The sequence below is a fragment of the Hyla sarda genome, chromosome 3, assembly GCF_029499605.1.
Source record: "Hyla sarda isolate aHylSar1 chromosome 3, aHylSar1.hap1, whole genome shotgun sequence".
Classification (NCBI taxonomy): domain Eukaryota; kingdom Metazoa; phylum Chordata; class Amphibia; order Anura; family Hylidae; genus Hyla; species Hyla sarda.
Window position 1 is genome coordinate 7,134,375 of NC_079191.1, and position 27,357 is coordinate 7,161,731.

At 40.6% G+C, this 27,357-nt stretch overlaps 1 protein-coding gene across 14 annotated transcripts in view; it reads right to left on the reverse strand.

Annotated features, from left to right (window-relative positions):
* Positions 1-27,357, reverse strand: part of OTOF (otoferlin) — a 433,471-nt gene continuing 406,114 nt past the window's right edge. For 4 of the 14 annotated variants that reach the window (XM_056563730.1, XM_056563727.1, XM_056563724.1 and 1 more), the window contains exons 36-47: positions 26,428-26,565; positions 22,300-22,427; positions 18,937-19,107; positions 17,625-17,785; positions 17,393-17,535; positions 17,080-17,168; positions 13,887-13,985; positions 7,549-7,790; positions 7,286-7,464; positions 7,033-7,133; positions 5,000-5,194; positions 3,191-3,326 (exon numbers count right to left, since the gene is read on the reverse strand). In XM_056563730.1, coding sequence (XP_056419705.1) covers positions 5,014-5,194; positions 7,033-7,133; positions 7,286-7,464; positions 7,549-7,790; positions 13,887-13,985; positions 17,080-17,168; positions 17,393-17,535; positions 17,625-17,785; positions 18,937-19,107; positions 22,300-22,427; positions 26,428-26,565 — 1,632 coding nt within the window. In that variant the 3' untranslated portion in view covers positions 3,191-3,326; positions 5,000-5,013. The other 10 variants (XM_056563731.1, XM_056563726.1, XM_056563723.1 and 7 more) reach the window with 5 other exon arrangements.

A 27,357-nucleotide genomic window follows, 5' to 3' on the forward strand; every position in this document is an offset into this window, starting at 1 on the left:
TCTGTTTAACTTTCTGGCACCAGTTGATTACATTTTTTTTTCTTCCAGTGGAGTACCCCTTTAAACCCTTTATGTGTGATACTGTCTTCTAAGTAAATGTATCTAAGCCTGTCATGTACTATTGTCTATTGAGCCTCTGTATCTAATCCTATCAGGCATGATACTGTCTGCAGAGTTGATCTTTCTAAGCCTCTTGTGTGTTACTGTCTACAGAATTGATGTATCTAAGCCCATCATGTGTAATACTGTCTGCTGAGCGAATGTATCTAAGCCTGTCATGTCGTACCATTTGCAGAGTTGATGTATCTAAGCCCATTATGTATGGTACTGTCTCAGTTGATGTATCTAAGCCCATTATGTATGATACTGTCTGCTGAGCGAATGTATCTAAGCCTGTTACATGTGGTACACATTACCCACTCTGAGGTATTACAGAATGTTGTTGTGCCGGTGTATCTAAGCTGAGCCACCCTTCATCTCCCTGGGTTCAGGAACCTCTGGTTGAGCACCCCCGGTAGTGTATACAAGGACAGCGCCACAAACACCAGCACCATGGTACTCAGGAGCAGAACAAACAGATGCCACTTGTAATGCCTCCAGAGCAGCACTCCTGCGATACGCAGAGGATTCAGCAGCCACATCAGACTGGTTTCAGGACGACTGCAGCCGCCGATTCATAAGTTTATTGTAACAAACAGTAAAACAACAAACACAAAAAGAGACAAAACAGGAAGAAAAAAACAAAAAACAGAAAAACAAATTATAATTCACTCAGCAAAACTTATAAATAAAATTCTTTACAAAGTTCACAACTCAAATTAGTGCAAAGCAGGAAACCATTCCCTACAACGAAGGAGGGGGAGGGGACAAAACGTGGACTAAAACCAATATTTCTATAACATGGGGGCGGAGTTAATGATGTAACGGTCACACATCAAAAGCAAACTGGGGCTGCATCGGTTAATGGTGGCAACAGTCGCCCGGTCCTTGTGCTTTGGTCTGGATTGGTGGTTCATCTAGTCAATGGTTTATTGCATCGGTTTATATTGTGTTTTATATATGGTATCGGCTCCGCCAATCGTCACCGCAGCAACTTTGTCTTTCTGGGGCCAAAATTAGACATAAAAAAGTGTGTTATGGGAAATGTAAACATGTTACAACCCTTCCTATAACTAGGCTACAGCTAGACAGCTACTTGGGAAATGGGACGTGAAACATGTCGCAACCAGATGCAGCTCACCATAGAAATGAAATGGAGTCACACGGGAAACTGGACTCACTCAGACATGTGGCATGGCCTCAGAGGGTTTTATCCGGAAGCGGCTTTTGTCACATCTCAGCCACTGTCTCAACTTCACATCCCATAAAAGTCAATGGAAATTTACTAAAATGCGTGGGATGATGTAGGGGTAATAAACTGTAGCCCATAAGAGGAATCTTTTTACTTAAGGACAGGCTAAGTAGGGTTTACTCACGACTTCTTTGCCATCTCTTACAAAATTCTTTTTGGTTTCCCTCAAAAAACTAAAGTGCGTGAAACATGTTGTATGAACACGTTCTTAGATTTCGTGATGTTAATGTATTCAGACTTTTTTTTTTGTGTTCCAGTTGGCTCTTTGAACTAGTATATTTCTATTATGCTTCTCTATTTAGGCTGTAGAGGGTCTAAAACGTAAAAAATAAAAAATAAATTCTAAAAACTGAAACGCAACAGCACTAAAATAGTAATAACTTCAGAACTACGAGTGAATGAAATTCCTGTAATGCAGTTTCATTCTTGGAAGATCAGTAGGCTTGAAGCCCGGTTATAAATGTATTAATTTATATAAAATTCTCTTTATTTAATGGAGAAATAAATTATTATTGTAGGAAAATACAAATTCATCCAAACTAGTTTTTGAAACTTTTTTTTTTCTTCTAAATTTTTCTGACTGATAATTTTCTAATATTGTGCTAAACTTTTATATTGTTTTTCTATCCCCAAAATAAGTTAGATTATTTGAAAATAGATCCTTTGTTCTCTGCGTCCGTGAGTTTAAGTTTTGGACTTTGTAGCAATAAGGCAAAAACTGCTGTTTCTGGAGAAACGCGTTTTGTTCTGTAGAAAAGCGAGACCCCAGAATTATTCTGTACCCACCAAGGTCGCTCTCCTACGTGGAAGATCATATGTAATAGAGATCTGTTAACTACTGCCCCCAAACTGGTCTCCAAATATTCCAACTATTCAAATTTTGCCCGTTGGGTATGTGTTTTTTTGTTATTTGCCCCTCTGTTATATAATGGGGCAGTTTGCCCACTTGGTGATTTGGTTTTGGTGAAGATCTGCCCATTGTTGTCTTTTCGACTGGTTGAAACAATTGGCTTAAACCTATTTTCAATTTTGTGTCAAAGTCTTGAAGACTACATGGGCATTAGCCTACTTTAGATTGATCTATGGAAGTCAACATTGGGTATTTTTAGACTTTTAGATAGAAACCTCTCACCCGGAGAGTCTCACTTTGAATTAAGATATCTGAAGGTTGCCCAGATCTATGGCCCACCATCTGGGTCAAGAGGAAAGAAGCACCACCACCCCTGGTAAGGCTGTTCTTGTTTCCTAAAACTCAGGACCCCTCTTCCTTATAAATCGCAGAAGAGAAGTCAGTCTACAGTATGTTCAAGTACTCATCAAGGGGACCTCTTGGTTCATCATTACTGGGGCCTGGTAACATGTAGTAAAGGTGAAGAGGCCTGTCCTGGTGACCGGTTCCCTTTAATACCACAGCTGGATAACATATAGAGCATGCAGAACAGTTTGCATGGGGCAAAACGCGTCAACACACACAAAAAAATGTAGTTGCACAGATTGATCTATAGCAAACATCTCCCTAGATAAACCTCCCTAGAAATAGAGCATCCATGTCATCAGCTAGAAGGAGTGTACGTCTATAGGGAAACACAACCACAAGGTTCCTCATTGACCCTTAGTTTGAATCTTCTGGCTTTCCCCCTCCGGCTTCTCAGTAGAAACGCTAAAATAATTCACACAGAGCAAAACATTTTGTGTTGAAACTCCCTCACGATAGTAGACAGTCTATAATGGAAAGAACAGACATCTTCTTGAGTAAGGGTAGGCACTGCCAAGTCTATTCCTCCAGACATTTCTTCATGCCCCAAGCAGTTTCTTGACCATGTAGCCTGGCATGCTATACAGGAAGAGCGCCACCATGGCCAACAGTAGCAACGCCAGGACAATCTTAATGATGAGCCACTTGTATCGGTTACAGATGAGGTACTTGATGGATTTAAGCGGGTTGAGGAACCAGATGAAAGAAGTGTCGGGCCGACTGTCCAAGGCAGCATGGAACAAGATAAGCAAGAGAGGCAGGGGGTGGGGGATGATGGGGGAGGAGCAGGAAGAAGAGGTAGACATGGTTAGTAAGGCAAACATTAATGAAGGTGACTTTCCTGTAATTTAAAATTAGTTGGATTAGTACAAATACATTAGTAAGTGGGGGAAGGGTCAAAAGCGAAGCAATGATAAATCCCCCCCCCCCCCCCCCTCCCATGTAACTGTTGATGGTACTATTAGCACTGAAACTTAATTTTGATAGTAAACAACTCATCTGAATTTATCATAAATGATTTGTACATGGAAGCAGCAATCTCATTGGTTTCTAGAAGGGCAACACCTTCATCTCATCTGGTATAATTTTCTAATGTTCTTCATCCCCATCCCCTGCCCCCGCCTAATAGAGAGTCCATCTTTACCAGAGATCATAGACTACCACTCAGAATGCCAGTACCAAACAGGACATTGATACTGCACCACACGGACCCATCAGAATATCAGGGAGAGTGCCAGCACGTAACCATAGGTTATCCCTAATGGCACCAATACACACTAAGGCCGGGACTCAATCTTGGGTCTTGGCCTACTCTTCGGGACATGAATATCAAACATTATATTGATACCACTATGGATATTGGGTATTCCTATACCAATACCAACTAGGATGCTAATGGAAAGTTATAGGTGACACCAATTCCCACTTTGTATTCTACCATCGTAAGCTTCAAGACCCCAATACCCAACATCATGTTGATGATCCAAAACAGATCATGGACTATACCTAAGCTTGGCAATACCAGTTAGGGTGCAAATACATAACTAAAGGTCATACTATTATTAGTACTCAACAATGGGTCACAGGCTATCCTTCAAGGCACCAATACCCAACTGGATGTTGATGTCACTATGGAGCTTCATGATATCAATGTGTTATCGGACAGTCATAGGTGACACCTCATGGTACCAACACCCGATAATATTTTAATTCTACCTCCGTCATAAGGTATCCTTTATGAGAACAAAGCTCAGTAGCATGTTGATGCCCAACAAAGATCACCATCAAGACAGCAGTATCAACTAGGGTGATAATATAGGTCATACCCAACTAGTACGTAATATAGGTCATACCCAACTAGTGCTTTACTCCACCTTGGGTCATAAGGCAGGCTTCAGTACGGTGCAAGATGTTTATGCTACTCCATAGGTGGTTGGCTATCCCTCAGCATGCTAACACCCTCTGTTATCCTACCAATGGTCATGCTGACAGATGCTGGGAATTACATATACGATTATCTAAGATCTGACATCAGATGCAAGGTCAGTGCTGGTTCTTCATTATCCATTATTCCCGAAGTCACCGCAAAGAGAAAAACTATTTTAGCCCCACCCAAAATTGGTCATTTTCTGGCATTTTAGAGGTGGACCCAGAGGCAGGACACATGTACCGATTTTGCCCTTTAAAATATTTAAAAATATATGGTGCCATTCTTTTTCTTATCACGCATTCATCTTCTGTGTTCTCCCACTTTAAATCATAGCATAGACCATGGGCTCCATCTTACATAATATCTATACTGGATGTAATGCGGTGAAGGTCCGATAATGTATAGAAATAGTGGATGCTTGGCTAGAGGAAGGAGATAGGGAGAGATAGCGGTAGGACAGTACCATCACAGATGTCCTCAGGCTCCAAGGATTTTCTTCACCAGGTATCCAGGCATAGAGTATAGGAATAGTCCCACCATGAGAAGGAGGAGGATGAGGATGAGGATTTTCAGAATCAGCCAGCGGTAAGTATGCCAAATGAAGTAACGGATAGACTTCAAGGGGTTGAGAAACCAAATAAAGCTGGTATCTGGCCGGCTGGTGCCGAAGAGATGGTGGTGGAGAGAAGGAAAATCAGAGAGGGGGGGGGGGGGGTAGGGGCAAGAGAAAGATAAAGGAAGGTAAATGAGAAAGTCAATGAGAGATATAATGAGTCAGGAGGGGAAGTCAGTAAACTAGAGGCCGTGTCATGCAAGGAGTACGAGAAACCCAACATCAGCCGTCTTACAGACCGAATTTTACAACCGCCATCATAACCTAAAGGTAACGTTTTAACTGCAGAGGCTAATACTTGGGCCATGAGGGGGCGGAGCTGTTAGAAGATGCAATCGCCCCATCAGTGGTGGCAGGACATCTGTCTTTTCATGGTGGCTTTTGCAGACAAAGTAAAAGCAAAACAGAAAAAAGCGAGCACTGTATGGCCCTGTTATTTAAGCACTGTATGGCCCTGTTATATGAGCACTGTATGGCCCTATTATTTGAGCACTCTATGGCCCTGTTATATGAGCACTGTATGGCCCTATTATTTGAGCACTTTGTGGCCCTGTTATATGAGCACTGTATGGCTCTATTATTTGAGCACTCTATGGCCCTGTTATATGAGCACTGTATGGCCCTATTATTTGAGCACTTTGTGGCCCTGTTATATGAGTACTGTATGGCTCTATTATTTGAGCACTCTATGGCCCTGTTATATGAGCACTGACTGCCCCTATTAATTGAGTACTGTATGGCCCTATTATATGAGCACTGTATGGCCCTGTGATATGAGCACTGAATGGCCCTATTATATGAGCACTGTATGGCCCTGTTATTTGAGCACTGTATGGCCCTATTATATAGCAGTGTATGGCCCTGTTATATGAGCACTGAATGGCCCTATTGATTGAGCACTTTATGGCCCTATTATATGAGCACTGTGTGGCCCTGTTAATTGAGCACTGTATGGCCCTGTTAATTGAGCACTTTGTGGCCCTGTTATATGAGTATTGTATGGCCCTATTATTTGAGCACTCTATGGCCCTGTTATATGAGCACTGTATGGCCCTATTATTTGAGCACTGTCTGGCCATATTATTTGAGCACTGTATGGCCCTGTTAATTGAGCACTTTGTGGCCCTGTTATATGAGTATTGTATGGCCCTATTATTTGAGCACTCTATGGCCCTGTTATATGAGCACTGTATGGCCCTATTATTTGAGCACTGTCTGGCCATATTATTCGAGTACTGTATGGCCCTATTATATGAGCACTGTATGGCCCTGTTATATGAGCACTGAATGGCCCTATAATATGAGCACTGTATGGCCCTGTTATTTGAGCACTGTATGGCCCTATTATATAGCAGTGTATGGTCCTGTTATATGAGCACTGAATGGCCCTATTAATTGAGCACTTTATGGCCCTATTATATGAGCACTGTGTGGCCCTATTAATTGAGCACTGTGTGACCCTGTTAATTGAGCACTGTATGGCCCTGTTAATTGAGCACTGTATGGCCCTGTTAATTGAGCACTGTGTGGCCCTGTTAATTGAGCACTGTATGGCCCTGTTAATTGAGCACTGTGTGGACACTGATTATGAGTTGGATTTGAGATGTGTGGCCTATTTATAGGGTGGGTGTGATTAGGGCAAAGCTAAAAGGTAAATGATGTATCAGGGCTTATGTCCATTAAAAAATATTTCCCTAGCGTTGCCCACCATTTCTTTGCCCACCATCATTTTGCTCTTATTAAAGCTCAGTTCCTTTGAGTCTGTGATTTGCCGCTCATTGCTGATTGTCGGCATTACCACCATTGTCTACACCTCTGACTATGGTAATGTGGTACCTCGGTGGTAACATTGCTGTGGTAGACCTTACAATAACCTCACTTACTTTGGTTTTTCAAGAGGATCGGGTTCATTCCGACCCAGTCCAGCAGGAGTTTTCTCGGCTTCTTCTGCTGTCAGGAGGTGAAGTTCTGCTTCTACTTTACCCTAAATAGAATAGGAGAGAAGAAGTGAACCTCTTACCATTGAGGCTGCCTTTCCATCCACCAACATACAAAAAAATACAAAAACATCTCTTATATGGTAAAAAGAAGTTAAAATTTTATAGGATCTTTGCCGGAAATTTATGTTCATCTTACAGTGAGCTCCATCTCATCATTTTCGTTCCGAGCAACAAACGGCCACCATCCTTTCACCCTCTTCTGTTTGAAGATTGAGACCATTGGCAAGTCAACCTCTGGGGCCGCCATGTCTATGGAGCACTGCTTGGCGGTCTTTGCTCCTCTAGGAAAACGGTTCAGGTCTAGCTCGATTGCACCTGTTGGGGAAATATATTAAAGGTTCGCTAACTTTTATTTCACCACTTTCATCTTGTTGATAAAATTCCATCAAATCATCTTACCGAGGAAGTCATCAGCCGAGAAGTGATCGGCATCCCAGACCTGGAGGGTGAGACGGGCCGGGATCTTGTATTCGGTCTCATCCCAAGAGAACATGGACTCCTTCTTGGAGATGACAATCTTCTCTTCGGCCATCAAATAGTCAAAGGGAAAGAGAAACCTCCAGTTGAAATTTCCCTCCCCAGTCAGAGAATGGTAATGGACGTCGGTGTCTTGTTTATCTTCCTGCTGACCCTTCAGCCACCTGAAGATCCCACCCAAAGTTATTGGAAGAGAAAAGAATAAGTTCTTGTTTTTAATTATATATTTATGATTGTTTTCAATTGAACAGCTTCAACAATTTCCCCAAATTATTAAAGAAATTATTAAACATTCAGAATTAGTTATCTGATTAGTAATTTTGCCATAATACTAATTTTTAATTTTATTTGATTAGAACATAGAATATTTTTAGTATTAATTAAATCAGAAGTTTATTGGTTTCTGAAGCCAATAAACCTTTTTGTGTTTAAAAGACCATTATTTTTATTCAAGATCCTAAAAAAATTCCTCATGTGTTAAAGGGGGACTCCAGCTTTTAAAAACATTATTTCCTATGCACAGGAGATAAGTATCTAATCTCATTAAGGAGGATTGACTATTCCCACAGAGCACTCCGGCCCCAACCTTCCGAGACGTAATAGTCTTGGCAGTAATAGCCCGCTTAGCCAATCACCAGCCGCAGCGGTGTGTCCTGCTTCAGTCAGTTATTGGCCTAGCAGCTAGCAGGCCATTACTGCCAAGACTAGTTTGTCTCAGAAAGTGGGGGCCGGAACAATCAGTTAGGAGAGTTGGGCCTTGTTGTGAAGATCAGGGGTGGGGCTATGGTCAGACCACTGAGACCCCCCCCCCCGATCTTCAGAACAGGTCCCAACTCTCCTCACTGATTGCTCTGCCCCCTCCCCCTTCTGAGATAAACTAGTCTTGGCAGTAATGGCCTGCTAGCTGCTAGGACAATAACTGACTGAAGCAGGACACACCGCTGCGGCTGGTGATTGCCTAAGCGGGCCATTACTGCCAAGACTCCATTACTGCCAAGGCCGGAGTGCTCTGTGGGAATAGTCAAACCTCCTTAATGAGATTGCAGAGGGTTTCAGCGGTCAGACCGTCCCACAATCAGACATTTATCCCCTATCCTGTGGATAGGAAATACGTTTTTTAAAAGCTGGAGTAACCCTTTAGGCCAGAAACTGACTCTCAAGACACATGACATATATCCTACCATAAAGCTGTAATGAAAACTAAAAAAAAATCATTAAAGGGGAACAAACTGTTTCGAACGGGAGCGTGTGCTGTCATAGCCCCGCCCCCGGATGATGTCACGCCCCACCCCCTCAATGCAAGTCTATGGGAGGGGGCCCATCCCAAGGGGGCCCATCCCATAGACTTGCATTGAGGGGGCGGGGCATAACATCATGAGGGGGCAGGGCTATGACGGCACAAGCTCCCAGCGCCGGCTCCAGTGTTCGGAACAGTTTGTTCCAAATGCTGAGCAGGGGAGTACTCCTTTAAGCCTAAGGTAGGCAGAACTGGCCAAACATCCAAGGTGTATGGGAGTGTCCTATGCTCCATGAGATGCTATGTATAAGTAAGGATCTGTACGCTTCAACGGACCTCCGCATACAGGCCTTTTACCTTTATTTTACACTCCCCGATGGCGCGTGTAACATGCACTCAGTCATACAGGGAAGTCTTAGAAATATTTTTAGTTTTTATTTTATATATTTTTTTGCCGTAAATAGCCATGGTTGTTTTTTATGGTGTGTAAATATGGCTTTAGAAATAAAAATTTTGCCAATTTTAACATTTTTTAATCACATTTTTAAATCTTGTAACTGGTTCAGGCGTCACCATTGTGGGACACTATGAATTAGATTAAAAATCTAGGTCGCTGGGACCTGGGTAACTAGTCCAGGGAGTGGGTCCTGTTGGATGCTCCCCTCCCGGTTGGCTTGAGTGACGTGTCTGTCACCATACACTGCTAGAGGGATGAATTACTCAAACTGGTAGGGCAGGGAGCAGCAACCGGGACCTGTCCTGAGGACTAACTATTGGGTCCCGGCAGCATTTTTAAACCTGCAATTGCGGTTTTACGCTGCCGGAAGCATAAAACGAATGAAAGGTAATGAATCCTTACATTGTCATTTTGAAATTAAATGTACTGAACTGTTATGTACATTTTTTTTATTCATTATACTTTTTGTATTATTTGTGATTTTATTAATCCATAAATAGGTTCTATCAAATTCTGAAAAATTTTTGGATAAAATTGTGAACGACATGAAACCAATAAAGATATACATTTCCAGTATTACGGAGCTGGGGCACAAAATGATAGTAAACTAAATTTAAAAAAAAGTTATAATCATTAAATTTTCCGCTATCAAAATGTTTGATAGATGTTTGAGTGTATAATTATTATTAATATTTATTATTTTAGTTATTTATTATATTTTACTGTATCTTTTTTTTTAAATTAATATAACCGCAAATTTTTATTATTATTCCCCTATTTTCCACATCATTTTTTTTACATTTTGCTAATGAAGCAAAATAAACAAATGTTACATATGTATAATAAATGAAATAAATACAAGTTATAATCATAAAATGTTCCGCTTTTAAAATGTTTGATAAATGTTTGAATGTATAATTATTATTAATATTTATTATTTTACTTATTTGATATATTTATTTAAATTAAAATGTTTGATAAATGTTTGAATGTATAATTATTATTAATATTTATTATTTTAGTTATTTGATATATTTTACTGTATCTTTTTTTAAATTAATATAACCGCAATTTTTTTTATTATAATTATTCCCCATTTTCCCTATAATATTTTTATGTTGCTAATGAAGCAAAATAAACAAATGTTACAGAGACATAAGAATATTACACAACAATCTACAATATATAAACAAACAAGCTTTCCATGAATGAAAAAAAATAAAATTTAAATACATGCATATTCACACTTCAAAAACACACACCGGCACGAACACCCTCCCCGACATGCCCCACAGAGAGAGGGAACGGACGGCCACACAGACAGATGGAACTGCCAATATTAACCATGAGAGCTGATTTACTGCTATTGTTTCTGTGCCCGCCATTTGCAAATCAACATACGGACCAATTATCACTGTAATGTCAGTGACGGCACCTGGTTGGTTGCCATGGTTTAGCGCAAATTTTGCAGCACATTCAGTAAATAAGCTTTACTATTAGAACATATAAAGGTATTAGTCCAGGAGAGGAGAATGAGAATCGGCATGCCATGCAAATGATCCAGTGATGCGCTCCTCTTTACTCTCTGAATTACCCTTCTCTGGAGTTAACCCCGTTGTTGCTGAAGGGACTGACAATTAGTAATAAGTATCTAGATCCATTTCAGGAACAAAGAGGTGATGAAGACACTTACCTGGATACACAATGCAAAAAAAATGGTATAGTGGGTGACAACCCTTTTTTTTTTGTTATTTTTTTTTTTTTTTTTTAATTAGTGCAAACACATGAAACACACTGTGTGCAGTCACACCTGCTCCTAGAGCGTCTCTAGCTGGTGGGATTGTGTGGTGGGACCGGGGTGAGAAAGACCTCTCCAGTCCTGAGGGCAGGCATCGTACTGAAGAGTGAAGAGTGCCGTCAGCCAGGAAATGTGGGGATCATTGTGGAAAGTTTAAAAAGCTGTCTTACATTTTAATTTATTTTTATATATTTTAATTTTAATATTTATTTTATTTTTTGAAATTTTTTTATTTAAAATTTTATTTTACATTTTATTGTAATCTGATTTTTTTTTTTTTTTTTTATTTAATAGTTTTTTAGTGTTATAACTTTTTAAATATTTAATTTCATTTAACTTTGAAATTTAATATTTTACATTTTTCTGATTACTTACGGTAATCTTAAAGGGGTTATCCAGGAAAAGAAAAACAGGGCTAGTTTCTTTTAAAACAGCTCCACGTCTGTCCCAAGGTTGTATGTGGTATTACAACTTGGCTCCATTCATTTCAATGGTCAAAGGGTGGGGGGTGGGTTGAAGAGAAATTAGCTCTGTTTTTCTATTCCTGGATAACCTTTTTAATTCTTTTTATCATTTTAATTTACATTTATTTAATAATCAAACATTTTTAATGTAACAAATAGTTTTATGTTTATTTGATTTTTAAAGGATAACAATCAAATAAACATAAAGCTATATGTTACATGAAAAAATGTTTGATTATTAAATAGATGTAAAGTAAAGTTATAAAAAAAATTAGGGAGTTATCCAGGAATAGAAAAACAGAGCTAATTTCTTTTCAAAAACCGTTCCCCGGCTGTCCATTGAAATGAATGGAGCCAAGTTGTAATACCACATACAACCTGAGGACAGACGTGGAGCCATTTTTTAAAGAAATTAGCTTTGTTTTTCTATTTAATCTTTTTATAACTTTAATTTACATTTATTCAATAATCAAACATTTTTAAATATAACATATCATTTAATGTTTATTTGATTTTTATCCTTTTACTCTTTATTTTACTAAAATTTCACTTTTGTTATTCAATTTTACATTTATTTTACTTAGTGCTTTTTATTTATAATTGTTTATTTGTTCATTCTAATTCATTAAAATGACTTGATTTTCATCCAGTTTTATTTATTACTGTATGTTTAGTTAATGATTTTTATGTTTAATTAGATTTTTTTTTATTTGATTATACATTTATATGTTTTTAGTTTCATTTATTATGTTGGTTTTTATTTTTAATTAGAAATTCTCATGTTACATATTACTTTTATTTAATTTATATATAATTTTTTTAATTGTTTATCTATTTAATGTTAAAGCTTCTTCAATTACATTTTTGATGATTTTTTTAAATTAACTTTACAACATTTTAGTTACACTCCCTGTATTTAATCTTATAGTATTATGAAAATTATAGTATTATGCATTGATGGTTTAAACCTCTAACTAATACCTTCAATTATTAATAATGGCCGAATAACATTTAATTAAATCATTTCTTCCAGCAAAAAATATATAAAGGGCTTCCTAAAATTTCTTACATTTCTGCTTTAACAGTAGCCTAAATTATGGTATTTTACAAAAAATGTAAATTATTTATTTTGTTAATTTTTTTGTTGGGGCGGGGGCATGGATTAAATATATCTATATTAAAATTATAATAATAATTTTTCTTAAAAATAATCTCATTAGGCCATGTTTCCACATTGTAAAGAATATGTACATATTTTATTTGCGGCCATATCTGTAAACGTAAAAAAAAAAACAACACAAAAATTTTTGCCATTTGTTTGCCTTTTATGAATGAAAATACGTCTGTAAATAATAATGTAAAAAAATATTTTTCACAGTGTGTTAACATGGCTTTAATGGGGTTGAGGAGAATAACTTTTTTACTATAGCGCACCAAAATATAAAAAAAATGTAATAAAAATTCTAATGATCAATATCATATTGAAATGAAGGGAATTTAATATTACAACATTTCAAATTTAAAAAAGTCAGATTTATTAAATATTACATTTAAAGAAATTACTTAACAGTTTTAAATAATAAAAAAAATTATTAGCTCTTCTATTTTTTCAAATTTTATGTAAAATCACAAAGGTTAAATTTTAAGAAGCGATGCCGTAATTTTATTTTTCGTGGAACAAACAAAAAAATTAAGACCAAAACTGATTTGTTTCCCTCAAAAACTGAAGAGTAATTTCATTTATTCAAAAAGACCCAACAGGCCCACCACATGGCAACCCAAAGACGAGCTAGAGATGGGAGCGGGCCAGCAAGGAATGCAGCATACCAGTGCAGTTCAGTGCAGTGAGACAAGCAGCAATGAGTGACAGGGGATATGCACATTCTGTTCGCCCAGGTAGGAGGGGGAAGGCAGGTTAGAAGGGGAAGGTGTGGGCCGTGGGTGTGAGAAGAGGACGGGCCGTGCATCATTACCCCTTCACATAGATGTCAGACATCTTCTCTCCTGTCATGAAAGCATCATCTTCTAAAATCACTTCATCAGTGTTCCAAATTATAACACGCAGCTCAAAACTAGTTGACAACAGCACGACGGTAAACACCAAGAAGAGAGACAAAAGAAACCAAACAAAAAAAAAAGCAAAAAAAAAGCAAAATTTTTGTTAATCACGCACAAAACACAAAAAGCGTAAAACCGGCAACAACGGCAGCATAGAAACCAGTGTGTGCGTCACAAGTGTACACAGAAGCCCACACATAACACAAAGGCAGAACTTTTTTCTTTTTTTTTCTCACTGGTACGTACCCCCTGACAAAAATGTCACTAGACTTTTCTCCTGTGAAGTAATCATCATCTTCCAGTATTACCTCATCAGTATTCCATATTATCACTCTAAGCTCGTATCTGGTAAGGAGATAGTGAGATTAGTGAGATATGGTGCCATGACAGGACCATGGGGAGCACTGGGGATATATCGGAAATGTTGGTGCTGGTCGACCCCTGGTAATATCACACGGCGGTCTATCCGAGATCGAAGGCTTGTTTTGTTGTCTTGACTGACATTTCTGCAATACGAAGTTGGTGTAAAAGGCATAAAGGGGTTATCTGGGGAGCAGAGTAGGTCTTGCCTGTACTAGACCCTGGCGCTTTCTTCCATGTCTCAAGGGTATACTTTCTGATGATCGCTACTGGAACCTCATCTTGGCAGAGGGTGCAGAACACGTAAGACCTTTTATCTTCCCAAGAAAACTCCTTTCAAAGGTTTATCCGCAAATAAAACATATCCTAACCTCAGTATGGGGGCAAAAGTGCCTAATCATGGGGGGTCTGACCACCATAAGAGGTCCGCCTCTTACCTTGAAGCGATCTGGCCCCCATTTTCCGGGACAAACTGGTCTCGAGTAAAGACCTGTTTCGCCAATAACCAGCTGAGGCCAGACATCACTGAGAGGGGGTTAGAGTGATCTGGAGATTCAACCAGTTGTTGAATCTTATTCCCAATACTGCGGATAGAGGATAAGTTTGATTTGCAGCATAACCCCTTTGAGCTGACTGAGCCACATAGGGCTTGTAAGTGACTGCTTTGTATATATATTTATTGTATTTTTGGGGGGTGTTTAAAATAAACCACATATGTCTTCAAATAAAAACTGAGTGTTCCATAGTTCCTGCTGTGATGATGTTTTGTCCCTACACATGACCACACAAGCCAATCAGTGGCCTCAATGCTCATGTATTGACCGTAATGCTGCAGCCACTGATTGGCTGTCATGGTCACATGTCCAGATGACATCATCACCTCAGCAGGGAAAACAGTGATCACCAAGGGTCCAGGACACCAGTGCCAGTGCAGGATCAGGGGGATTTAAAATGTAAGTAAATAATTTTTTGCTATTTCAGTTTTATTTTAGTTTTTTACAGGACTAGAAAACCCCTTTAATTACGAATCATAGTTTCCTTTCCTAATAGAAAACAAACCAGCAGTTAAATTATTTCCAGAAAAAATTAAGTGCAAGGAAAACTAGGCTGCAAAATTTACTCTGGGTAGATACAATGGCCCTGATTTACTAAGAGTGTTTTTTGTTCCCCGACTATTTTTTCTCACACGTATTTATCAATGTTTCGCACATGTCGGGAAAATTCTGTCGCATTATATTAAATTCTGTCGCACGGGGAAAAAAAAGTGTAAAGCAAAGTAAATCTGCACCAGGACGTAACTTTATATTCATGGTCGTTAATGGGTTAACAAACAAAAAGTAAAAATAAATAAATAAATAAAAAGGAAATGAAAGGCAAGATAAAAAAAAAAAAAAGAAAGAGAGATTCCAAAAATAAAACTAAAAATTTTATATAAAAAGCTATTAAGGGAAAAAAGTAACAGGATTTTCAAAAAAACCCCACACCTCAAGGCAGTCAGGTTTTCAAGTTCAGTATTTCACTATATTTCTGGTGGGTTTTTAAAAATAACTGTCGGGTTTTCAGGAAAATGTCAGGAACATGCCCCTAATTATGCAAACCACACCCCTTTTAGTCGGGATAAAAAATAAATACTCAAAGTAATTAGAAAATCGTCGTTTTTTTTTTGTAGAGGACGTGCGTGCAAATTGTGTTGCATAACCCGATAAAAAGAGTCGGGATCATGTTTAGTAAATCAAGGCCAATTTGTAATGAATGAATTCAGAATATTACATTTTTTTTAAATTAATTTAGTGCTATAAAATATATAATAACAAACAACAATCATAAAAAGAAATACTAACAATAATAATAATAAAAATTATACTGTAATAATATTTCTAGTAAAAAATTCTAATATATTTTCTACTTATCTTTTTTTAAATAAATATGTGCAACTGTAAAATTAAAATCTGAATTAAAATTATAATACATTTTTAAAAAATATTTTATTATAAAGATGAAAGATAATTATTAGGCCAGAATATTACATCAGGTCGAGGTCAGAGTGATATGAAAAGCTAAAAACTGTTGCGCAGTCGGTACATACGGCAGACAAACAAGAAATAAATACACATAAACTTTTCAGCATTTTTTGGGATTAATGATAAACTTACCTGACATGGATTTACATAATAGTTATAAGAATCCACATTTTTTTTATAATTGGTTATTTGGATAGACACACAAATCTGTCAATGACATTACACCTGAAATTAAGGGGTATTCCAGCCCATAGACAATGCATGAAGCGTTACGACTCACAGTTCCATGCAATTACGGGGCCCAGTTATGGAAATAATGGGGGCGGGGGGATGGATGGGATTTGGGGGGATGTCCCAGAGGTAAGACTCCCCCCCTCTTCCCAATATGATCAGACACTTATCCACAGGATACATATTTAAAGACTGGAATACCCCTTAAGGGTAGGGTCACACACAGCACATCCGCAGCGGGTAACCCGCTGCGGATGTGCTACATGTGCCCCTACCCTTAATCCATAACCCGTCCAAACTTGATTTAAACAATAGGTGATTTTCTGTCACCACTTGTATGAAACACTTGGAAAAAGGACTTGTAGGTTTTAATGGAGGGCAAAAGGAACTTTAGAGATCAGTGCCAGGCAGCTGCTGCCAAGCCAATTCCATTAATGGAATATTGTTTACAGTTTCAATGCTCGTGTATAAGAAAGTGGCAAAAGTAAATAAGCAAATGAGGGGATCGCATGGCTTAGGGACAACCTGACCACTATATATATATTTAATTGATATCGGGGACGGTGCAGAGGTAGCAGTCACACCGGGGCCCTGGTGCCTAAGGGGGCCCCAAAGCACATCTGCCCCATAGGAGACTAGTGTTATAATTGGCGCATTGGGGCCCAGAAGCTACAAGTTAAGCCTCTGATTTCAATGGATGATACAGACTACATTAAGCCACTACATCTGATAGCCTTATGGTTTTTGGACTATGATGGTGGGGTTTGTTCCGGTTGGGGCACACTGAGCTCATGGAGGTTATCTGTAATATGAAGACTCTCATTTACCTTTTTGGCTTCCTTGGAGAAATATCGATGGCAGGACCTGGGGCAGGCATGTCCATCGGGAACATGTCCACCCACATTTCTAAACGACCCTGAGAAAGACAGAGAAGAAGACAGTCAGTGAACAAAGTCCAATAGGGGAAAGATCTAAATGAAGAGATCTTATAAAGATGTGCCCCATGAATGGTGGGAGATGGGGAACGGTATGGACTCCGCCACATTCACATGGTCTTCCTTTACGGTCGGTATTTCAACATCACCCATCGCACCCACTAAAGGAAGTACTTATTTTTTCTTAATACATGGATAATCTTACCTGTTCAATCCCTGGTTTGTCTGGATTTAGGAGTGGCCGAGTCTCAACATGTTCTGGAATCAACTTACAACCAACTCGGGGGATCTCCTCCCAGTGGTGGAGAACAGAGAGGGCTAAATGTTCGTCAGTCTGCTTCTTCTGACCTGATGATTTAGAAAAAAAAATGAATAAGACAATGAAACCACTCTCACACGTATCTCAAACAAGAACTCTTCCCAGATGACCCACTCACCGTTTTCATCTTCGATTTCTGTGGGGCCGGTGAACACTCGATTCATGACTTTGACTCGTCCTCCTGGACCAAAATGTGGACCGTCGACCTTCCCTTCTTTGCAGAGTTTGGACAGGATTTGTGTCGGCTTCATGGGATCTCTCCACATATTATAACCATGTCTGAGAGAGGGACACGAGAACTTGAGTTAAAAACCAAAGCTGGAGCCAAGTATTTTTGTTATCAATGAACACGAACAAGTGGTCAAAGAATAAACTAAGGTCTGCAAAGGATGAAAGAGCCAGAAAAGATCTCCAGAATAGACCACCAATCCTCAAAAAGCCCTTTAAAGGGGTACTCCGTTGCTAGATATCTTATTCTCTATACAAAGTATAGGAGAAACGAGGTCTGGTCGTTGCCGTGGTCCTGACGTCACAACATTGATATATTTTTTGTTCAACTGTTTTTTGATTAAAAAAATCTTAATCCTTCCAGTACTTATTTGCGGCTGTATACTACATAGGAAATACTTTTCTTTTTGGATTTCTCTTCTGTCACCATCACAGTGCTTTCTGCTGGCCTCTGCTGTCCATTTTAGGAACTGTCCAGAGCAGGAGAAAATCCCCATAGCAAACATATGCTGCTCTGGACAGTTCCTAAAATGGACAGCAAAGGTCAGCAGAGGGCACTGTGGTTGTGATAGAAGAGAAATCCAAAAAGAAAAGCATTTCCTCTGTAGTATACAGCCCCTTAAAAGTACTGGAAGGATTGAGATTTTTTAATAGGAGTAATTTACAAATCTGTTTAACTTTCTTGCACCAGTTGATTTAAGAAAAAAAAAGTTTTCCACCGGAGTACCCCTTTAAAGAATTTTTCTTTAAAACATATTTTCTTTACTGTCAAATATCAAAGTACGTAGAATAATAAATAAAGGTCATTACATATTAACAAGACCAGGTTACAATATGGTAATCTGAATAGATCCGGCTGTCAAGATGTTGTAAAGTCCAGATTTTCTCAGGTCAGCTTTGTGAGTATCCGGGGTCTGCCCATGGGAGGGGGCATGACAGCTGTCACACCTCCTCCCATAGACATGAATGGAGGGGGCGTGATGTGTCGTCACAACGTCACAACAGAATGTTCAGAATGCCGGGGCCTGCATGGAGATCATGGGGGGTCCCAGTGGCCAGACCCCAGCAGTTAGACTTTGGATAGGGGATAAGATGTCTAGCAATGGAGTTCTCCTTTAATATCGAGTTGTGGTGCCCTGAAGGATTGTGGGGATTCCCAACTTGAGTAACCCACAGCTGGTCATGTACACATGTATACTTACATGGCATACGTCTGTGAGACCCCGCATGTAGCTCTGTGTTTGCTGTAATATCTATTCTCCAGATCAATCTTGGTTTCTCCGATTAAGTCATCAGTTCCGACCAGGTCCCAGTCGTATACGGAGACGGTCAGCATGGACTCCATAGGAAAAGTGGCCTCAATATCAAATGACCTGGTAAAAAAAAAATAGTTATCAAACTACACAGACACATAAAAAAAACTTCTCCTCCGCAAGACATCTGGTAGAGATCAGATCCACAACACTCATCACTGTGTCTACAGCGCCACATCGTCAACAGGCCGCGAATGGTACTGCAACGCCTTTCATCAGCTCCTTTCACTAAAATTAAGCTGGGCATGAACAAGTGCTGCTTCTTTTGTTCTAAATGTGGACAATCCCTTTAAAGGGGTACTCCGCCCCTAGACATCTTATCCCCTATCCAAAGGGGGACCCCTGCAATCTCGACTGTGGCACCCCAGACATCCGGTGCATGGAGGGAACTTTGCTACATGCCGGATGACTGGCGATGCGGGATGGAGGCTCATGACGTCACGGCCACGCCCCCTCAATGCAAGTCTATGGGAGGGGGCGTGACTGAGGTCACGCCCCCTCCCATAGACTTGCATTGAGGGGGCGTGGCCATTACTTCACGAGTAGGGCGTGACATCACTAGCCTCCGGCACTGTACCCGACGCTCTAAACGAAGGCCGGGTGCAGCAGGGAGATCACGGGGATAGGGGATAAGATGTCTTGGGGCGGAGTACTCTTTTAAGTAGTTGACAAATGAGTGCAAAAAGTAGTGCGTTTCCCTATAGCAAAAATCAAAATGGAGACTCCCATCTGGTTCTGGGTCAATCCTACACCCACCCATCCAGAGTACAAGGGGCCTGACTCTTGTGTGTCTCCTCCCCATCACCTCTAGGGCTGAAGCGTAACAGGCTCTCTGGATAGTTACTTAGAGTATCACCACCCACTGGGAACAGATGAGGGAGCCAACCATGGGCCTCATTGCACCTACATTGGTTCCATCTATGTTATGAATGCCCTGATTTGATGTTCTCTCTTCTTTGACTCTTTGAAGCCTACATCTTTCCTCCACCACGTTATTCATCTCATCTCTTTCTCATCATCTCTTCAGGGCTCTCCTCGTGCTGCACCTAAAGCACTGGATCCCCCTTGTGTCTCAGAACATCCCCAGATTCTTATTTTTTTTTTAAATCAACTGATACAAGAAAGTTAAACAGATTTGCAAATTACTTCTATTTAAAAATCTTAATCCTTCCAGTACCTACCAGCTGCTGTATGCTCCACATGAAGGATTGTAGTTCTTTACAGTCTGACCACTGTGCTCTCTGCTGACACCTCTGTCCATGTCAGGAACTGTCCAGAGTAGAAGCAAATCCCCATAGAAAACCTCTCCTGCTCTGGACAGTTCCTGACATGGACAGAGGTGTCAGCAGAGAGCACTGTGGTCAGACTGGAAAGAACCACACAACTTCCTGTGGAGCATACAGCAGCTGATAAGTAATGTAAGGATTAAGATTTTTATATAGAAGTTATTTACAAATCTATTTAACTTTCTGGCATCAGTTAAAAAATAACTAAATAAATAAATATTTTCCAGCGGAGTGCCCCTTTAAATCTTTATAACCCTTTAATGTCATGCTTTATAAATAATCAGAGTAGGACCAGGTACAGTGGGGATCAAAAGTTTGGGCCCCCCAGGTAAAAATGTTTTATTAATGTTCATAAAGAAGCCAAGGAAAGATGGAAAAATCCCCAAAAGTCATCAAATTACAGATTAGACATTCTTATAATATGTCAACAAAAGTTACATTTTATTTCCATCATTTACACTTTCAAAATAACAGAAAACAAAATAATGGCGTCTGCAAAAGTTTGTGCCCCCTGCAGAGTTAATATCTTGTACTGCCCCCTTTGGCAAGTATCACAGCTTGTAAACGCTTTTTGTAGCAGCCAAGAGTCTTTCAGTTCTTGTTTGCGGTATCTTTGCCCATTCTTCCTTACAAAAGTCTTCCAGTTTTTTGAGATTTCTGGGCTGTCTGTCACACACTGCTCTTTTAAGGTCTATCCATAGATTTTGAGGTCAGGAGATTGTGAAGGCCATGGCAAAACCTTCAGTTTACGCCTCTTGATGTAATCCCCCGTGGATTTTGAGGTGTGTTTAGGATCATTATCCATTTGTAGAAGCCATCCTCTCTTTAACTTCAGCTTTTTCACAGATAGCATTAAGTTAGCATCCAAAATTTGCTGAAATGTTATTGAATCCATTTTTCCTTCTACTCGTGAGATGTTCCCTGTGCCACTGGCTGCAATACAACCCCAAAGCATGATTGCTCCACCCCCATGCTTAACAGTTGGACAGAGGTTCTTTTCATTAAATTCTGTTCCCCTTATACTCCAAACGTACCTTTGCTCATTCTGGCCAAAAAGTTCAATTTTAACCTCATCGGTCCACAGAACTTGTTTCCAAAATGCATCAGGCTTGTCTATATGTTCATTTACAAAGTTCAAACGCTGATTTTTGTGGTGAGGACGTAGAAGAGGTTTTCTTCTGATTACTCTTCCATGAAGACCATTTTTGTACAAGTTTCTCTTTATAGTGGAATAGTGTACCACAACTCCAGTGTCTGCCGGATCTTTCTGGAGGGATTGTGCAGTCAAACGTGGATTTTGAATTGTTTTTCTCACAATCCTGCGAGCTGTTCTGTCTTATATTTTTGGTCTTCCAGATCTTGCTTTAACTTCCACTGTTCCTGATGACTGCTATTTCTTAATTACATTCCGAACAGAGGATATTGACATCTGAAAACGTTTTGCTATCTTCTTATAGCCTTCTCCAGCTTTGTGAGCGTCAACTATTTTCAGTTTCAGATTTCTAGACAACTGCTTAGAAGAACCCGTGGTGCTGATTGTTGGGGCAAGGTCAGATGAGTCTGGGCATTTAAAACCTTTGAGATTGACATCACCTGGTCTTCCCAGATGATGATTGAGAACAATCCATGACACTGGCAGGTCTCAGCTTTGCAAAGGGGGCAGTGCATGCTATAAACTCTGCAGGGTGCCCAAACTTTTGCAGACACCATTTTTTTGTTTTCTGTTATTTTGAAAGTGTAAATGATGGAAATAAAATCTAACTTTTGTTGACATATTATAAGAATGTCTAATCTGTAATTTGATGCCTTTTGGAGATTTTTCCATCTTTTCTTGGCTTCTTTATGCACATTAATACAAATTTTTACCTGGGGTGCCCAAACTTTTCATCCCCACTGTATATATATATAGACAGGTGTATGGTTGGCCCGGCAGCACAATAATCCTTCACATTTTTGCCAGACTCACTTTCCGAACACAGGGTTCAGCTGTTTGGAAATGTAATTCTCTTTGTCTTTGATTTCGGTTTTCCCCAGTCTGATGACGACATAAGGATCGGCCTTCCCATTGATATCAGCGGGATGTAGATCTGTGGCCTAGAAAACATTTCAAACTGTTTATTGGTAGAAATCCGTACAATGGCCACCTGTCTATTAAAGGGGTACTCCGCCCTTAGACATCTGATCCCTTATCCAAAGGATAGTGGATAAGATGTCTGATAGCGGGGGTCCTGCTGCTGGGAGCCCGGCAATCTCTGTGCAGTACCCGGCGTTCATTTACAAAGCTGGGAGCGGGTGGCGGGGGTCGTGACATCCCCTCCCATAGACTTGCATTGAGGGGGTGTGGCGTGACATCACGAGGGGGCATGGCCGTGATGTCACGACCTCCGCCACCCGCTCCAAGCGTTCGGAACAAAATGTTCTGAACACTGGGGCAGTGGAGTACCCCTTTAAAGCTACGAGCTCACAGTAATGTAATGTTGTCCTAGCTCTGTCTTCAGGTTGAGCGTGGTATTGCAGCTCAGTTCCAACTAAGTGAATGGAGCCAAGTAGTAATACCACGCACAGCCTGAGGACAAAGGTGGCGCTGTTGTTGAAAATAAAATTAACTGGCAGTGCAAGGTTGCGGTCTCGTTGACATGTACGCGGCATGGCCTTGTAATTCTGGCTTGGCGTGACAGAAGAGCTCGGTACGTGGCTTAGGCCTTTCTCTATTGCCATTGGCCATTACTGTTTCCTTGAGATATTTATAACCCGCCCTCCACTCCAACCTCACGCCCCCCAGAAGGATAGCGAAATGCGTTGGAGGGTTAGGTGGAGCGGCACTTGGGCTCTATTATATGCAATCATTTGATTGCTTGTAACAGTACAATGCTATGCCATAGCATAAGGGAGGGACCTTTAGCTGCCATTTAGCTTTTCACCTTTAGATGCCGTGATCAGCATTGATAACAGCATCTAAATGGTTAATGGAGCACATCGGAGCGATGTGAAGTGTTGGCTGCTGATAATTGTCTGTGAAGTGAGCACAGCTCCTGCGGTCGCTTCATAGACAGTTAATGCTAGGGGGGGCATAAATATACATCATATCGCATTAAAGGGGTACACCACTGGGCAGCGTTCGGAACCAAATGTTCCGAATGCTGTTTTCACGCTGCAGTGGTCAGCCACGCCCCTCGTGACATCACGGCCATGCCACCTCAATGCAAGTCTATGGGAGGGGGCGTGATGCCCCCTCCCATAGACTTGCATTGAAGGGGGCATGGCCATGATGTCACAAGGGGCGTGGTCGACCACCACAGCGTGAAAACAGCATTCAGAAGATTTAGTTCCAAACACTCCCCAGTGGTGTACCCCTTTAATGCGATATGATGTATATTTATGCCCCCCCTAGCATTAACTGTCTATGAAGCGACCGCAGGAGCTGTGCTCACTTCACAGACAATTATCAGCAGCCAACACTTCACATCGCTCCGATGTGCTCCATTAACCATTTAGATGCTGTGATCAATGCTGATCACGGCATCTAAAGGTGAAAAGCTAAATGGCAGCTAAAGGTCCCTCCCTTATGCTATGGCATAGCATTGTACTGTTACAAGCAATCAAATGATTGCATATAATAGAGCCCAAGTGCCGCTCCACCTAACCCTCCAACGCATTTCGCTATCCTTCTGGGGGGCGTGAGGTTGGAGTGGAGGGCGGGTTATAAATATCTCAAGGAAACAGTAATGGCCAATGGCAATAGAGAAAGGCCTAAGCCACGTACCGAGCTCTTCTGTCACGCCAAGCCAGAATTACAAGGCCATGCCGCGTACATGTCAACGAGACCGCAACCTTGCACTGCCAGTTAATTTTATTTTCAACAACAGCGCCACCTTTGTCCTCAGGCTGTGCGTGGTATTACTACTTGGCTCCATTCACTTAGTTGGAACTGAGCTGCAATACCACGCTCAACCTGAAGACAGTGGAGTACCCCTTTAACGTATTCCCCCCCCCCCATGATGTTAATATAGGACATAGGGCAGGAAAGGGTTAACAACACACTTGGGCCAGGTGATTTATGTGTCCATATAGGTGTATATCTACCTGCTGACGTATAATTGTATTTATGGACTATGGGATTACTATTCCTGAAGACCTATTTAGGTCAGTTACAGTTAGGACTATTTGGACCCTATAGGGGTCCGGTTCACACATATATTCCACCACGTGACCTAGATACTTTAAAGGGGCACTCTACTGGCCAGCATTCGTAACTAAATGTTCCGAACGTTGTTTTCGCGCTGCGGGGGTCGGCCACGCCCCTCATGTCATCGTGACCATGCCCCCTCAATGCAGCCTTCACGCCCCCTACCATTGGCTTGCATTGAGGGGGCATGGCCATGACGTCACATGGGGCGTGGCCAACCCCCGCAGCACGAAAACAACATTCAGAACATTAAGTTACGAACGCTGGCCAGTGGAGAGCCCCTTTAATATTCATTGCATAAAGCTTAGTTATTTGCTTTATCTTGTCTGTGTCTTTATTTTCATAAATTACATTCTTTATATTCATGAAGGACATTCTATGATTTTACTATATACGCCCTTCTGCTCCTCCGGGGGTATACACATTGGCCCTCATTTACTATTGCAAACCCGACATGTTTTGTCAGGTTGTGCGCCAGATTCTGGCGCATTGTGACAGAAATTCTGTCTGCGCCAGAATTGAAAAAAAACCAGACTAACTCTCCATTTTACTAAGAAAACCTGAAAGGGGGCGTGGTCAGAAAGAAAGGGGCGTGTTCACCGAAATGGGGTGTGGGCATCAGGAAAAGGGTCGTGGTCACTGAAAGGGGGCGTGTGCATCAGGAAAGGGGCGTGGCCACCGAAAAGGGGCATCAGGAAAAGGGGCGTGTGCGTCAGGAAAAGGGGCGTGGTCCCGACTTTTTCACAAAAACCCAACATATTTACTAAGGTTTCCACAGAAAATGTGGTGGATTTGAGCTGAGGAAAAACCTACAGATCAGAGAATATGTAAAAAAAAGCAAAATGTAGGAAAAGTGGAAAATGTAGGGAAACCTTAGTAAATACCGTGGAAAATAAATTGTAAGGAATTAAAACCCACAAAGAAACCTTCACAACACTCATTGGGGGACATGTATCATTATTTGTGAATGGTAGAAGCCGTTTTGCTGAATTCTAAATTATGCGCAGAATCGCTAAATTTATCAACCAAGCGTAAAGAGTTTCATAAATTGGGGGCAGATACAGTCATCTCCTCAATCCACTCTTTGAAAAATGGAATCGGTGATTTAGAGCGTCTTGCTACGTGGAGCCCAAGATGGCTTACATTTGCGTTAAAAATATGGTCATTGCGCAAGATTTCTGCGGGCAAATTAAATGTAAACGGGCAAATTTGTGCGTACTAAATATGTCACTCCAAGGTACATCGAAACCTACACATCTGGAGGAAATGTTCCCCCAGAATGTGTGTAGAAAAAAGACGCAAAAAAACAGCTTGCGCAAAACTGTGCGTAAAAATTTAAACAAAAAACAGGGGGAAAATCTTTGCTATATGTCCCCCATTGTGTACATTTATTGGTTTAAGTTTCGTGTGCTGATTTTCTGTAGAAACATATTGATTGCTTATCCCTTGGGTTTTGTCTTTTGTATCCTTGTCAGGCTGCATTCACACCTTGGGAAAACCGGGCGATCCCGTCCCCCAGCCGGACCGGCGCTGAACTCCATTTACTTTAATGAGCCGACCTGAGTCAAACGGTGACTCCAGTCGGCTCATTTTTTTACCTGTATCCGTTTGACTCCAGTTGGCTCATTAAAGTAAATGGAGTTCAGCGCTGGTCCGGCTGGAGGACGGGATCACCCGGTTTTCCCCTCCCCCAGCCGGATCCAGCAGCGGTACTGTGAAAACGAGGTGTGAATGCAGCCTCGGGCTGTTTTCTTAGGTTGTTTCTTAGGTTGTGTAATGCAGACTGGTGGGCGTCTGTTTCAAAGCTTGTCTATGGGCCAACCCGTCTAACCTTTTGCTTCTGTATGATCAGGATAGTCACTGGCCAGTGTAAGAGATGCCCATATAGGGAACACAAACTGCACTCACCCTGACTACATACACCCGCACCAGTACATTTATGGGGTCATTGTTGGGTATGCCTTGGAACATGCCAAAGTTGGGGTCATATCCAGCTTCCTTTGTGATGTCATCAGGTAGCGGTACTTTGTATACACACATAGAGCCCTGGAGGATGGAGGAGAGCGGAGGTTATATCTATCAATACCGTACACAAAGACTCAAGCTTTACATGTTGCTATAATATCAGAGAAGAACACCAATGGGCCATTTACTAGACCCTTAGATGCCCCAGATCTCCAGATATAAACCTAAAATTTTACCCTAGGCCACCAGGGACTAAAATATAACCCCTCCCACCATAGACCAGCAGATATTACAGTTCGTTATTTACCAATAACCACCAGGGAATAAAAATATATAACTCCCTCTTTTAACAAAGATGGAATACTATCCTACCCTAGACCACCGGAGCATGTGACATTAGCCACTTAAAGGGGTACTCCGGTGAAAAACTTTTTTTTTTTTAAATGAACTGGTGCCAGAAAGTTAAAAAGATTTGTAAATTACTTCTATTAAAAAATCTTTACCCTTCCAGTACTTTTTAGCAGCTGTATGCTACAGAGGAAATTCTTTGGTTTTTGAATTTCTTTTTTGTCTTGTCCACATTGCTCTCTGCTGACACCTCTGTCCATGTCAGGAACTGTCTAGAGCAGCATAGGTTTGCCATGAGGATTTTCTCCTGCTCTGGACAGTTCCTGATACGGGAATCAGGTGTCAGCAGAGAGCACTGTGGACAAGACAAAAAAGAAATTCCTCTGTAGCATACAGCTGCTAAAAAGTACTGGAAGGATAAAGATTTTTCAATAGAAGTAATTTACAAATCTGTTTAACTTTCTGGCACCAATTGATTTAAAAAAAAAAAAAAATTATTCCAACCGAAGTACCCCTTTAAGGTTG